Here is a 13,835-nt window from a genome sequence, read left to right as displayed (position 1 = left end):
CATTATAGACCTTTTTTTTAAAGCCCGTTCTTGAGGGCTGGAGAGATGGTTCAAAAGGATCTGGGTTCAGTTCCCAGACCACATGGTGGCTTACAACCATCTGTAACTCCAGTTTCAGGGGGTCTCACACCCTTTTCTGATTTCCAGGCAAACATGTATTATATACACACATGCAGATAAAACACTTATACACATTAAATAATAAATAATAAAGTAAGCTGGGCGTTGGTGATGCACACCTTTAATCCTAGCACTCAGGAAGCAGAGGCAGCCGAATCTCTATGAGTTCAAGGCCAGCCTGGTCTACAGAGCTAGTTCCACGACAGGTTCCAAAACAATACAGAGAAACCCTGTCTCAAAAAAACAAAATAAAACAAAAAAGTAAAATATTTTTTACATCTTCTTGATATTCTAGAAATTCTGGAAGATACTACAGTTTTTTTTTTTTTCAAATATGAATTTTCCTGGAAAATTTAAAAGAGCAATTCTGGAGGCTGGAGAGATGGCTCAGAGGTTAAGAGCACTGGCTGCACTTCCAGAGGTCCTGCTTTAAGATTCCCAGCACCCACATGATGGCTCACACCATCTATAATGAGATCTGGTGCCCTCTTCTGGTGTGTAGGCATGCATGCCAGCAGAATACTAAATACACATGATAAATAAATCTTTAAAAAAAAAGAAAAAGAACAATTCTGTTGCAGGTAGCTAAGTATATCTAAGTATAAGACATGTGTTCTAAAAAGAAGACTTCAGGAGAATCTTCTAAGTGCTATCACAAAATACATCCACCCTTGATTGATTCGGTTCTCATTTTTTAGTAAAATTTCTAGTTTTCCATAGCTACATATCCCTGAAAGAAACATGGAGGTAAAGAGTGTCACTCAATAGTGGATAATTTGTTGAACAGGCATGGGGCTGAGTTTTATACCCAGCATCCTTTAAAAAAAAAAAAAAAAAAAAGGAATAATAAATAAATAAGAATTTTTTTAAAAGCCAGGATGTGGTGGTACATGCCTTTAATCCAAGCACTCAGGAGGCAGAGGCAGGCAGATCTCCACATCTGAGGCCAGTCTAGTCAACAGAGCAAGTTCCAGAACAGTTAGAACTATACAAAGAAACTCTGTTTCAAAAGGACAAAAAAAGGAAGGAAGGAAGGAGGGAGGGAGGGAGGGAAGGAAGGAGGGAGGAAGGGAGGGAAGGAAGGAAGGAAAGTGCTTTTTAAAGAAATAAATGACCTTGAGCAGCTTCGGCCTGATGGTCCCAATGCTCCCTTCCAGTGTACTTTGCTTCTGAATAAAATGTTTAACTACTGGGGGGGGGGGGAAGGCAAAGGGGAACAAAGTATATGCAAAGCCTGTGGAAAAGCTTACACAATAGTAACCATTGAGTCAGTTAGATATATCAGTATTTTTATATCCACAAATGGATTTTGATACTCAAAACATAACTTAGTTATCTCTGAAGGATGGCAGAGAACCATCACATTATCTGGAAAATTGGTAAATGAACAGAATGAATGAAGCATTTATCCTGCTCAATAACTGTACCACTGGCCCAACAAACAGTAGAAAAGGGGATTTTCCTACTCATTGTATCTACAAGCTAATGAATGGAGAATGAATAACAGAATTAAGAGAATCACAATTAGGGAGGAAAGGCATAGAGGATCAATACTCACTACTCCACAGATAAACAATCACCGTATGCCCAATGGATGAATATCACTATCTATTACAAAGTTGTCCTGTGGTGATATATTGTTTATGATTTATTAAAGCTTGCCTGAGGATTCAGAAAGCAAAGTCAGCCACAAGCTATAGAGGTCAGGCAGTGGTGAAACACACCTTTAATTCCAGCAGCCTTAGAGCTAGGAAGTGGTGGCACACACCTTTAATCCTAAGACTCAGGATTAAGAAGTAGATGGATCTCTGTTAGTTCAAGGCCACACTGAGCTACACAAAATTGATCCAGTCCTAAAGAGAAACAGCTCACACAAAGGTGATCTCAGCACTTGGAATCACACGAACTTAATCCCAGGATTTATGAGGGCTATATAAAACAGGATCAAGGACTCAGATGAAGCATTCATTCTCCAGCCACACTGAAGATAGGAAGACATTCAGTCTCAGGATTCTCCAGCCACACTGAGGACAGGCAGCAGGGTCAGCCCATTCAGCCTGAGGCAGTAGTAAGAGCTAGTGCCTGCCATTTTGCTTTTCTAATCTTCAGCTTGAAGTCTGAACCCCAATATCAGTCTCCGGGCCTTTTATTTTTCATGTTACACTGTCACGCCAAAAAGTCAAGGGCAAGAAGCCAACACTAAGCCAGAGCAAGCTCTGCTTGCCTCTGATTGGCCCCGCTGGTAGGAGCTGATGCTGTTGGGAGTCTGCTTTAGGCTGCAGATGACAGCTGGCACGTCACTGACCATTTCCATTGAATTTTGTAAGGAATTCAGATAAAGCACTGAGTGACCACTGAAGGGAAGATCTAATCCTATGGATTACACATATTCCTCCCACCGTGTCAGAGCAGTACCCTACCTTTGTTTGTGATAGGGTACCATGTGGCTCAGGCTGGCCTTAAACTCACTATGTAGCTGAGGATGACCTTGAACTCCTGATCTTCTGGCCTCCACTTCCCAAAAGCAGCAATTACAGGGTACACCATCACACACCACCATATGTTTTTATAAACGATCCTCAGAATGCTTCCTTGCTACAAGCCTGTATTGATAGAATACTTTATTCTAAGCAGCTTTTGGAAAGTGGCTTTGACCCAAATATCTGTGACAGCAGGGATGGGACAGACCTTTGGCTCACAGCAGCCTGAGGGAATGTGGGCATTTGTCAGCTAGTGCATAAACCTGGTACTGATTATCTGCTGGTCACAGATTATGAAAGAAACACAGCTCCCAACCTCTGTGGACACCAGTGGACTCAAAAGTGGTATTTGCAGTCGTGAAGGTGTTGCCCATTTAGTTCTGGCAAAATGCAGAAGAGTGAATAAAAATGTCATTTAACTTCTGGGCTATCCGAATGGACAGAAGGTACAAGGACTTATCAGGAACCTCTCACTGGAGGCCCTGCAGCCTGCTCGGGGTGAAAGTACATGGAAATTCGCCTTTTCTCCTCCATCTCGAGACTGAAGAAGTCCTTTCCAGTTTGGGGACTGTCAGAGGACCTGGGCTCCTGCAGAGTCTTGTGCTGTCTGTCATTGTTTTGCTGCCTCTAGGCATGACCTACTCTGTGATTAAAACATGGCCTGAACTGGTACATTAAAGGGACAAAGGAGAAACGGACAAATGCTTGTTCCTGGCTCTTCATAATTCCTCTCATCGAGGGGTAGCAAGGGCTGTACGTTTCTTGGTGTGTGTTTACTTGTGTTTACTTGTTTACATTCTTCTTTAGCGCTGTATTCATTTCAACTTCCTACTACAGCCAAGTATACTGCATTCTGTGTTACCTCTGTCTTGACTTCTAAAAATTTACACTCAGCCTTGGCCAATCAAACATGGTAACGAGGCTTGAGTGGTAGCGACACAAAGCCTTTAATCCCAGCACTAAGGAGCAGAGGCAGGAGGATCTCTCTCTTAATATTTATTTATTTTATGTGCCTGCATGTATGTCTGTGTGAAGGTATCAGATCCCCTGGAACTAGACTTACAGACAGTTGCCATGTGGGTGCTAGGAATCGAACCCTTCAGAAGAACAGCCGGTGCTCTCAATCACTGAGCCCTCTCTCTAGCCCCAGGAGGATTGCTTTTAATTTTAAGCCTGTTTGGTCTATGGAGCAAGTTGCAGACCAGCCAAGGCAACAGAGTGAGATCATGTTTCAAAAGTTAAAAAAAAAAAAAAAAAGTAATGCCTAGAGTGGAAGTTAAGGCAAAAGCTTTGGAAGGCCTTGTAATTGAAACCTTACCCTAACATAGGGGCAGGAATTAACATCTGCACAATATTACATTGGATATCATAAATATTTATAAATGGTTGCATTATATAAGTAGAAATCCGATCCTCAAATTGTATGGCTGCTTTCAGCTGTGGGAAGGCCTCCATTGTCAATAATTCTGCAATGTAGAAACCATGTTCTTGGATTATTACCAAGAGCATGATGGTTAAGCTGTTCATTGACTGAACCCAGAAACCCTAGTAGCAGAGCTACTATTGGTTTTGATCTGGAGCACAAAGGCATGTAAGCTACTGCTAACTGGTTTGTTGCTAGAATTAGAACTCACAGAGTAGAACTAGTGTGCCCATGATTAGGAATCAGTAGAATCGGCATGCCCATGACTGACGGTCTCCACTTTGTATATATCTGGCATTGATGCTTTTTCCTCTCACTGGTTTCTATCCTATTAAAGAGCTGTTATAAAAATCCTACCTATCTGCCTAGTTAATTAAAAACAAAACTGATTATGCTTTGTCCAAGTACAACAAAATAACAGCTGATTTTATTTATGTGTCTTATGAGTATATACTGTGTGGGTGTGCATGTGGTCAAAGGACAATTTGCAGGAGCTACTTATTCTACCATGTGGTCCCAGAGATCAAGCTCAGATCAGCCTTGGCAGGAAGTGGCTTGCCGGGCTAAACCATCTTGCTGGCCCATCTAGCTGGTTTGAGAATGCAATACACTAGAACTCCGGTTCTAATTATATTCAGAATGAAAGCTCTAGAACTAGTTTTACATTTCTTTGTGAATTTAATCAGATTTGGGGGCTGAAGAAATGGCCAGCAGTTAAGAACGTATATAGCTCTTAAGGAGAACCCAAGTTCTGTTTCCAACACCCACATCAGGTGACTCACAACTGCCTATAATTCCAGTTCCAGAGACCTGACACCCTTTTCTGGCTTCCACAAACACTCACACACACACGGCAAACATAGAACACACAGATATACACATAAAAAATGATCAAAATGATCCATCCACCTAATGTTATATTTAAAATCAATTATTCCACCAGGAATGGTGGTATACGACTTAAGGTCCCAGCATTTGGGAGGCAGGGGCAAGTAGATCTCTGTGAGTTTAAGGCCAGCCTGGTCTACATAATGAGTTCTAGGACAGCCAAGATTATGTAGAGAAACTCTATGTCAAAAAAACAAAACAAAAGTTTAAAAATATATTGATTCCTTTAAAATATTGATTTCTTTGTATTCTAGTCTCTGTACTAATAGTCCAGTAATACCATGAATAAATATATCTATAAACCCTTTAAAAAATGAATCTGATTCAACACCTGCCATTTTGTGTGAACACAAAAGAAGAGTTAGGATCAAAACAGATAAAGATTTAACAAAAGATTTCTAGAACAACAGAGAAAAATTTACTACTGCCATGCCAATGACTTTTTTGATATCACATCATATCATAAATTCAAGCTACATAAATGAAACTACATCAATCTAATGAATCTTTGCATAGAAGAGCAAAAAAAGAAAAAACCCAACAGAAAGAAAAGACTGGTAAAAAATCTGCATATAGCAGATTTGATAATGAATTAACACCCAAAATTTACAAAGACCCCACACAACTCCGTGGTAGAAAAACAAAATAGCCTGATCAAACTACGGGCAGAGGAGGCCATATGTAGTGGTGTATGCAGCAACCATTGCACTTGAAAGGCCACCCTGGACTGCAGAGGGAGTCTGAGGCCACTGTGGGCTACCTGAGTAACACACACAACTGCCATCACAGCCCTCAGGAGGCTGAGAAAGGCATGGGTTTCTCAGGAGACCGTGTTTCAAAACACTAAACAAAAACAAACAAATAAATAAGCACTCTAGGTAAAGAAAGTGCTTGTTAACACAGCATTCAATAAAACCAGCAGTGGGAAGGAGACCATGATGCTGAGAAACCATGCCTGATTTGACTCCTGGGAAATCCTGGGTTTGCTTTGCCTCCCCACCTGTTGACCCGGCTAGTGTAGACAATGCCCTTTACCTTCTGGGGAATAAAAAAATAACTTACCAACTGACAAAGTAAACATGGCCTCCTTTATAATATTGGAACTTGTTATGGAAGATTATGTAACAATTTAACATACACACAATTAAGAAAGTGTCACCCACAGCAGAAACACAGCCCCACCCAAAAGTCCTCCCACTTCTTCTGGTCCACAGAGCCGCCCTCTCTCCCTTCCTCTTCCATCTCCTTCCCAGGTGGCCACACCCAGTTGCTCTCAGTGTCTATGGGGTTATGACTGGATAAACACATCACTGGAGAAAAACCACAACTACATTTTCTCCTTCCTGTTCGAAAACTGCTTGTGAAAATACTCAACTGCTCTCATTTTAATTTCCATGGACAGGGAAAACAAGAAGCCATAATCAAATACCAAAACCAAACATGGAAGAACAAAGGCTTCTAATTTATTAAAATCAATAGAACTAAAACCAAAGGTATGGGGGGGGGGGGAGAAGCCACGTGGATACCAACCAAGGATTCAGATTTAAAAAGAAATAATGGGGGTGGTCAGGTCTGTAATCCCAGCACTTGGGAGATCAAGAGTTCAAGATAACCTATCCTCCTCCACACAGTGTGATAACATCAGCCTGTGATACAAAAGACCCATCTAAAAGAAAGAAAGGAAAGAACAGAGAGAGAGAGAGAGGGAGGGAGAGAGGGAAGGAGAGAGGGAGGGAGACAGGGAGGCTTCTGTAAGAGTGTAGTTAGGAAGCCACTATGCCTACCTTTCTAATTAACTTCTACAAACACCTAATTCCGTAGTTATGTCAATTTCTCTGGAAGTTATTGCATGTCTAAAAAAATGGGATCTAAATTTAAACTAAATCATAAAATAAACATAAATTTATACATATACTAAATAATATCATTGTTTTTTAAAAGCACAGTAGCCTTGCTGGGTAATTGCTTACAATTCTAGCAGTAAGAAAGTTACCACAGGAGGATTTTAAGTTTGAGGCTAGGTGGGCTACAAGGCAAGACCCAGTTTCAAAAACAAAAACAAAGAGTAGGGGTGTGGCTTAATTTGGAATGTCTGCCTAGCATGCTTGAAGCCCTGGTTGACTGTTCTACTCCTGAAATATGTTTACTCCTACTTGAAAGGGATTCAAAATGAAATGAGAAGTTACGAAAATCCTATGCAGGGAACCCATGAGACTCAGTGAGATCCAGGAGTACAGCGGCTGATGCATGATGTTGACAAACCTGTCCCAAATTTGCTGAAGGGATGCTTGGGATTCCCAGTAGCTTTTTCCAACTGGAAGAGTCTCCAGGCATCATTCATCACATTCTTCTCGTGTTCGGAGTCAACTGCATTCACCTCTCTGTCTTTACAACTTGCATCAAACAAGGGACACAGGAAAAACTGGGCAAACCTAAGGGTGTAGACAGAATTACCAACTTGAGAGCTATGATTTTGAAAGGACAGCTTTTAAAATAGTTTTCAAACTGTTAGATAGTTAATATGAATTACATAAGACCAGAAGAAATTGGGGTTGAGGACACAGCTCAGTAACAGAATGCTGGCCTAGAATGCACAAGACCCAGAAAAAAAATTTTATATATATATATATATATATATATATATATATATATATATATACACACACACACACACACACACACACACACACACACACACACACACACACACATACATCCCCTGGTGGTACACACCTCTAACCCTAAAACTTGGGAGGCAGAGGCAAGTGGATCTCTGAGTTCCAGGTCAGCCAGGGACATAGTGAGACCTGTCTCATTTTAAAAAAAGAGAAAAGGAAGGAAGGAAGGAAGGAAGGAAGGAAGGAAGGAAGGAAGGAAGGAAGGAAGGAGTAAGTACCATTGCTCTAAGAAAAAGGAATATAAAAGAAGTTCTAAGTAATAGAAAAATACACTATTAGTCAGGTGTTGGTGGTCCACGCCTTTAGTCCCAGCACTCAGGAGGCAGAGGCGGGCAGATCTCTGTGAATTCTAGGCCAGCCTGGTCTACAGAGCAAGTTCCAGAACAGGCTCCAAAGCAATACAGAGAAACCCTGTCTTGAAAAACCAAAAGAAAAAAAAAAAGAAAAATACAATATTGGACATATGTAAAATAAGAAGTGTTGATCTTTTCAGAGATGCTAAAATTAGTGAAAATATAAGTATATTAATGTTAAAAGGTCAAAAATGGCTTTAAGAGACAGCTATAGCCTACATTTTGCAGTCTGACATCTCTTATGAAACTTAAACTTCCTCAAAGGGGGAAAAGCAGTTAATAACTCTGTCAAGCCTTAATGTATAGCCAATGAAATATCTCAGCAAATAAAAGTGCTTGCCATGCAAGCCTGACAGTCTAAGTTTGGTCTCAGGAATGCACAGTAGCAAGAGAAAAATCCCCCTGACCTCCGTATATGCATCAAGGCATGTGCACAAACTCTATCCTCCAACACACACACACACACACACACACACACACACACACGTCACAAACACATCACACTTTATCATGCACACATCTCACAAGCACACACACTATAATGAACACTCACATACACACTTAATGATAATTTTTTAAATGTCTTAAAAATCTTAAATGTATATAGAACGCAGTATGAATCTCATTAAAACTCAAGCACCTCAGGACAAACAAAGTGAGTGACTGAATTTTAAAAGGTGTGATTCAAATTCTAGAAAAACTTTAATTACTAGGAAAAAAAAACAGTGCAATGAAAGACCTCAAGTATGCCACAACTGTCTAAGTCATGATTACGAGCTTTTATAAAATAGTAAATAGGCTATGAATTTTTAATAAGCATCAATTCAACAAATAACATGGTATGTTACATAAGCAACCAATATACCTTTCTTGAGTCCATAGGACTACTCTTGTAGAAGTCCTGAGTTCAATTCCCAGCACCCAGATGGTGGTTCACAACCACCTATAACTATAGTCCATGGGATCTGATGCCCTCTTCTGGTGTACACACAGGAAAACAAAACAAAACAACAACAACAAAAAAAAAAAAAACCCACAAAAACCTCACCCATAAACACAAAATATATACATAAATAAATGTGAAAAAGAATGTATTTACTTAAAAAAAAAAGTTATATTGGGACCAGCAAGATGGTGTCTGCCACTAAGCCTGGTGACCTGAGTTCAACCCCTGGGTCCATATAGTGGAAGGAGATAAGAACTCTCACACGCTGTCCTGACTTCTACATGAATCCTGTGACATATGCATTACTGCACATACACACTAAGTAAGTAAATTAAAAAGTTACTTCATTTTACTTTGTTTTTTTGAGACAGGGTTTCCCTGTTTAACAGTCTTGGCTGTCCTGGAACTCATTGTGTAGACCAGGCTGGCCTCAAACTCAGAGATCTGCCTGCCTCTGCCTCCCAAGTGCTGGGATTAAAGGTGTGCGCCACACCTGGCTCATTTAAAAATTTTAATTAAAAGGAATTACACTGTCCTGCTCCATACAATACTCTCAAGATGCCTTAAAGGTTGAAATAGCAGGTTGGCTGGACTGTGTCTGAGCTGGGGAGATGGCTCAGAGAGTAAAGCCCTTTGCAGTGCAAGGCTGAAGACCTGAATTTGGAGCCAAATGCAGTGCCCTGAGTCTGTAATCTAGCACTCCTCAGGGGAGCTGGCAGGCAGACAGCTAGCCTGGTGTTGTCTACGGTAGCAAATGATGAGAGACTACTTCAAATGGTGCAAGCCAAGCATGACATGCAAGGTTGTCTAAACTCCACATGCACTCTGTGGCATCTACATGCCTGCAGAGGAACACGTTAACACAAAACCATGGCATGCACACACTCACACACAGGATCGTGCTTTGTTTTGTTTTTAACTCTATACCTACTAAGTAGGTATCCCTGAGAAGTGTGACACCAGTGAAAGAGAATATCTAAGACATAACATCTGGAACACTAGGTGGGTTTTAAAAGAGATCTGTGACAGTCACAAATTATCCTTTTACTCTTAAGATCTTTTAGTGTTTTTAAGTGTTTTCCTTGCATGTATACATGTGCACTATGTGTGTCTGGGACCAGAGGAGGGGAGAAGAAGGCATCAGATCTCCTGGAATTAGAGTTATAGATGGCTATGAGCCACCAAGTGGGTGCTGGGACAAACCCGGATGTTCTGGAAGAACAAGTATTCTTATCACTGAGCCATCTCTCCAGGCCCTGTCATAGGTTATTCTTTACCATCTGTTAATGATGAGAGTCCAGTTAGAATGAGAAGGGCTAGTAAGAATTTTACAAGTCAATATAATATTTTTATAGTCCTAAAGGCCAGTTTATAGTTGTATCATTATTTTCTTTCTACCATGAAGTAAATGTGTGGCATCTCTCATTAACTTTTCCTGCTTTATAAACATAGTTTTTTGTTTTGTTTTCTTTCTTTTTTTGTTTTGTTTTTTTCAAGACAGGGTTTCTCTGTGGCTTTGGAGGCTGTCCTGGAACTAGCTCTTGTAGATCAGGCTGGTCTCAAACAGAGAGATCTGCCTGCCTCTGCCTCCCCAGTGCTGGGACCAAAGGCTTGCGCCACCACCGCCTGGCTATGTCTTCTAAAGACAGGATCTCACTATGTAGCCCTGGATGGCCTGGCTCTCACACCAACTATCTCTGCCTCAGAGTGGGAATAGAGGCTTTTGCCACTAATCCTGGCTACAAAATATCTTTTTGAAAAAATATATACTTTATTTAATTATCTTGGGACTTTTTATTTATCTTGGGCAGGGAGGAGGAGAGGAATGCAAGTGGAGGTCAGAGGACGACTTTAGTCTCCTTCCATCATGTGGATCCTATATCAAACTCAGGTCAACAAACTTAGTGGCAAGGGCCACCAATGGCCACCTCATCGGCCCTACAATAGCTTTGTTAAACTATAAAAAGGTGATGTCATCTTTGAAAAACAGTAATTACTACTTTTATTAATGTGAGTAACTGTACAAAATTCAACATTTGGCAAGGCATTCAGTGTTACCTGTCCAGGGCTCCTTCTAAGTGTTCATGCGAAACATCGAAATAGTAATTGGTATGCTCTCCACTAGTAAAGGCATTAGAACTCCCAGCATGTTCACTGAGAAACTGGCTGTATTCATTTTCTTTAGGATATTTCTTTGTTCCCAAAAACAGCATGTGTTCACAAAAATGACTTAAGCCAGCAATATTTGGAGGGTCTGACAACGAACCTGCAAGAGAAAAAACATATGTAATTAATGGAAACACATGTAATTAATCACTCTTTATTGATAACGGCTAGTAAACAGGAATTCTCAACGTAACACACACCGAGAGAGTGTGGCTGTTCTGAAATGGCATTACTTAGAGAGTAAACAAGAAGAACCAGGCTGAGCCAGGCAGTGGCACATGCCTTTAATCTCAGCACTTGGGAGGCAGACTGGCGGCTGGCTCTCTATGACTTTGAGGCTAGCCTGATCTACACAGTAAATTCCAGGACAGCCAGGGCTGTTACATCACTTAGCAGGCAGCACAGGTCAACCATGGGATGTCCCTGGGGAGCCTAGTTGGAGGAGCAGCAGCTCCACAATTACAAAATTTTCTTATTTCTAATTTTCTGTTTGCTGTTGTTTCAAAATAAAGTTTCTCTATGTACCCCCACACCAGTCTCAAGCTAGCAGTAATCCTCCTGCCTCCAACCCCCACTTGCTAGTGTTAAAAATGTGAGCCACTACACTCAGCATAGTTGTGAAATTTTAAGCAGGATACTTTACTTCTCTTGCTTCAGTTATATCTTTTATATATTCCTATCTTAGCCCTCTAGATAAAAATTAGGTATCAGCAGCCTGGTCTACATAGTGAGTTCCAGAACAGCCAAGGCTACATAATAGAGAACCTGTCTGGAAAAAAGAAAAGCAACAAAATTAGATATTTGCAAAGTACGGCATTAAGGTAAGTAGTAGTTATTTGCTCATTATTACCTTATTCCCCCAATTCTAAAATGTCACTGAATTAAAGCTTTTATTAAAGAAGAAACCACTGTTAAAAAGAACTCTTTTCCCATTAAATATGTGTGTTACAGATAATAGGACTAAAGTGACATTATATGTACAAGAAATGCATACATAAGAATCTATAAAATATGAAGTTCAATATGCCAGAGAAAGAAAGAACTGGCTTGAAGGATAGAATCAATTTCTTTGCTGTTATATCACCTAAGCTGGAAACACACAAGGACTCTATTAAATGTGTTCTAGGCCAACCTGAGCTCATGGCAAGACCATGTCTCAAAACACCACAAACAGACATGATGGCTTATGTCTATAACTTGAGAGGCAGGATTATGTCAAATTAGAGACCAGCATGAATTTCAGGTTGCCTAGGCTACAGAGTGAGATCTTGTCACAAAACCAAAACAAACAAAAAATAATAAAAATGTAAGAAAAAGCATAAATGTGGTAACTATTGGGTCCTTACACTCATGGCACCCTCTATCAAATGCTGTTGCCACTGGATCACCCACAAGACTAAATTGTACCTATGTGCACATCGAGTGCCGCTGATGACTTGTCCGTGGTGGGATCACTGATGAGGAGCACTTTGATGCCATTGGCCAGCTCCAGTCCACGATATTCTCGTTTGTCTTCAGGAGACTTGACAATCTGGTCTTCTATTCTCTGGATGGCTGGGTTATTCATTTTGCTGTAAGTCTTTTTTTGGAAACTGGAAAGAAAAAGGTATCTGTTGTATAGTGACTGCTCTTTAAAAAAAGAAAAAACATCAAGCAAATTCATATAATATCACCCAAAACAACAGAAAACAAACCGAAACCCTTGGCTGCAGCTTCTGTTGTTGCAGCTTCTCCTGCTGAGGGCTGGATTCACACACTCGGCTAAGCTTGCTTTCCCACTGAGCCCTGAAGGAATGCTTTATAGGCTATTTAGAGGGTGTAGCCATCCCTCCTCTCCACCTTAGCCCTCACACTACAGAGAGGCACTAACAGTGTTGTTCTATGGAAACACTTCTGTATCTAGATAAGCACTTCAGTGGAGACCTGACAGGATGGCTGGACCATGAGCTGGTCAGTGAGCTCCTACAACCGGGCTCGCAATCACCAATAACTAAGTTCACATACATTGCAAAGGTATCTGCTAGAGAGTAAGGTGAGAGATTGTGTAAGAATCTATACTGAATCAGCCATGATGGAGTCTAAGATAAGGCTAAACAATCATCTGAGTCTCACACATGTGTGCTCACAGCACACAGAATAGCCTCCATGAAGAATAATGCGGTGAAATACTGGAAAACAAGACAAACAAGCTGCCTATGGCTGCAACAAAAGCCAGGCCATGAAACAAATGAAAAGTCAGAAAGCCCCCAAGTGATTTTTGTAATCTGCTGAAGTGCTAACTCCTATGAAGGAGCAGTCTTGTCCTTCAAAGGTTTTCTTGAGCTGGGGCTATAGCTCCATGGCAGAGCTTAGCATGTGTGAGGCTCTAGGCTCAATCTCCAGCACCATCCAAACAAGCAAAGGGCTTTCTCTAGCAGGCCTTCCCTTCTTCTCCAGGAAGGCTAGAGACAGTGTTAGAAAAAGAACCACCAGCAAATGGGATTCTATAGGGTGTTTGTTGGGGGTTGGTACAATGAAGAAATTCCACACTCTGGAGTGTGCATAGTTTGGTTTTGTTTTTTACAGTAGGATAGGTGGTACTTTAGTCTAACGAGGAACTGCTTAAGAGACAAAACATTAAACCTCAAATATTGGCCAGTACATATAGGAATAGAGTAAAGCAGGAAAACCTATCTGAAATTACAGTGGAGAAACGAGCTTACGCTGGTACCTTGCTTCTTAGAAGACAAGGGTAGATCGTTGAAGACTGATGATAGCCAGGGCTGCTGACATAGTTCAGAG

The 13,835-nt window shown here is 40.8% G+C and overlaps 1 protein-coding gene across 2 annotated transcripts in view; it reads right to left on the bottom strand.

Annotated features, from left to right (window-relative positions):
- Positions 1-13,835, bottom strand: part of Ide (insulin degrading enzyme) — an 86,776-nt gene that overhangs the window by 44,396 nt on the left and 28,545 nt on the right. For both annotated transcript variants that reach the window (XM_051199577.1, XM_051199578.1), the window contains exons 2-4: positions 12,462-12,646; positions 10,947-11,154; positions 7,174-7,343 (exon numbers count right to left, since the gene is read on the bottom strand). In XM_051199577.1, the coding sequence (XP_051055534.1) occupies positions 7,174-7,343; positions 10,947-11,154; positions 12,462-12,646 (563 nt within the window). The remainder of the gene's footprint in view (positions 1-7,173; positions 7,344-10,946; positions 11,155-12,461; positions 12,647-13,835) is intronic.

This window comes from Phodopus roborovskii, unplaced genomic scaffold (assembly GCF_943737965.1).
Source record: "Phodopus roborovskii unplaced genomic scaffold, PHOROB, whole genome shotgun sequence".
Taxonomy (NCBI): Eukaryota; Metazoa; Chordata; class Mammalia; order Rodentia; family Cricetidae; genus Phodopus; species Phodopus roborovskii.
This window is presented reverse-complemented; position numbering and strand designations above follow the sequence as displayed.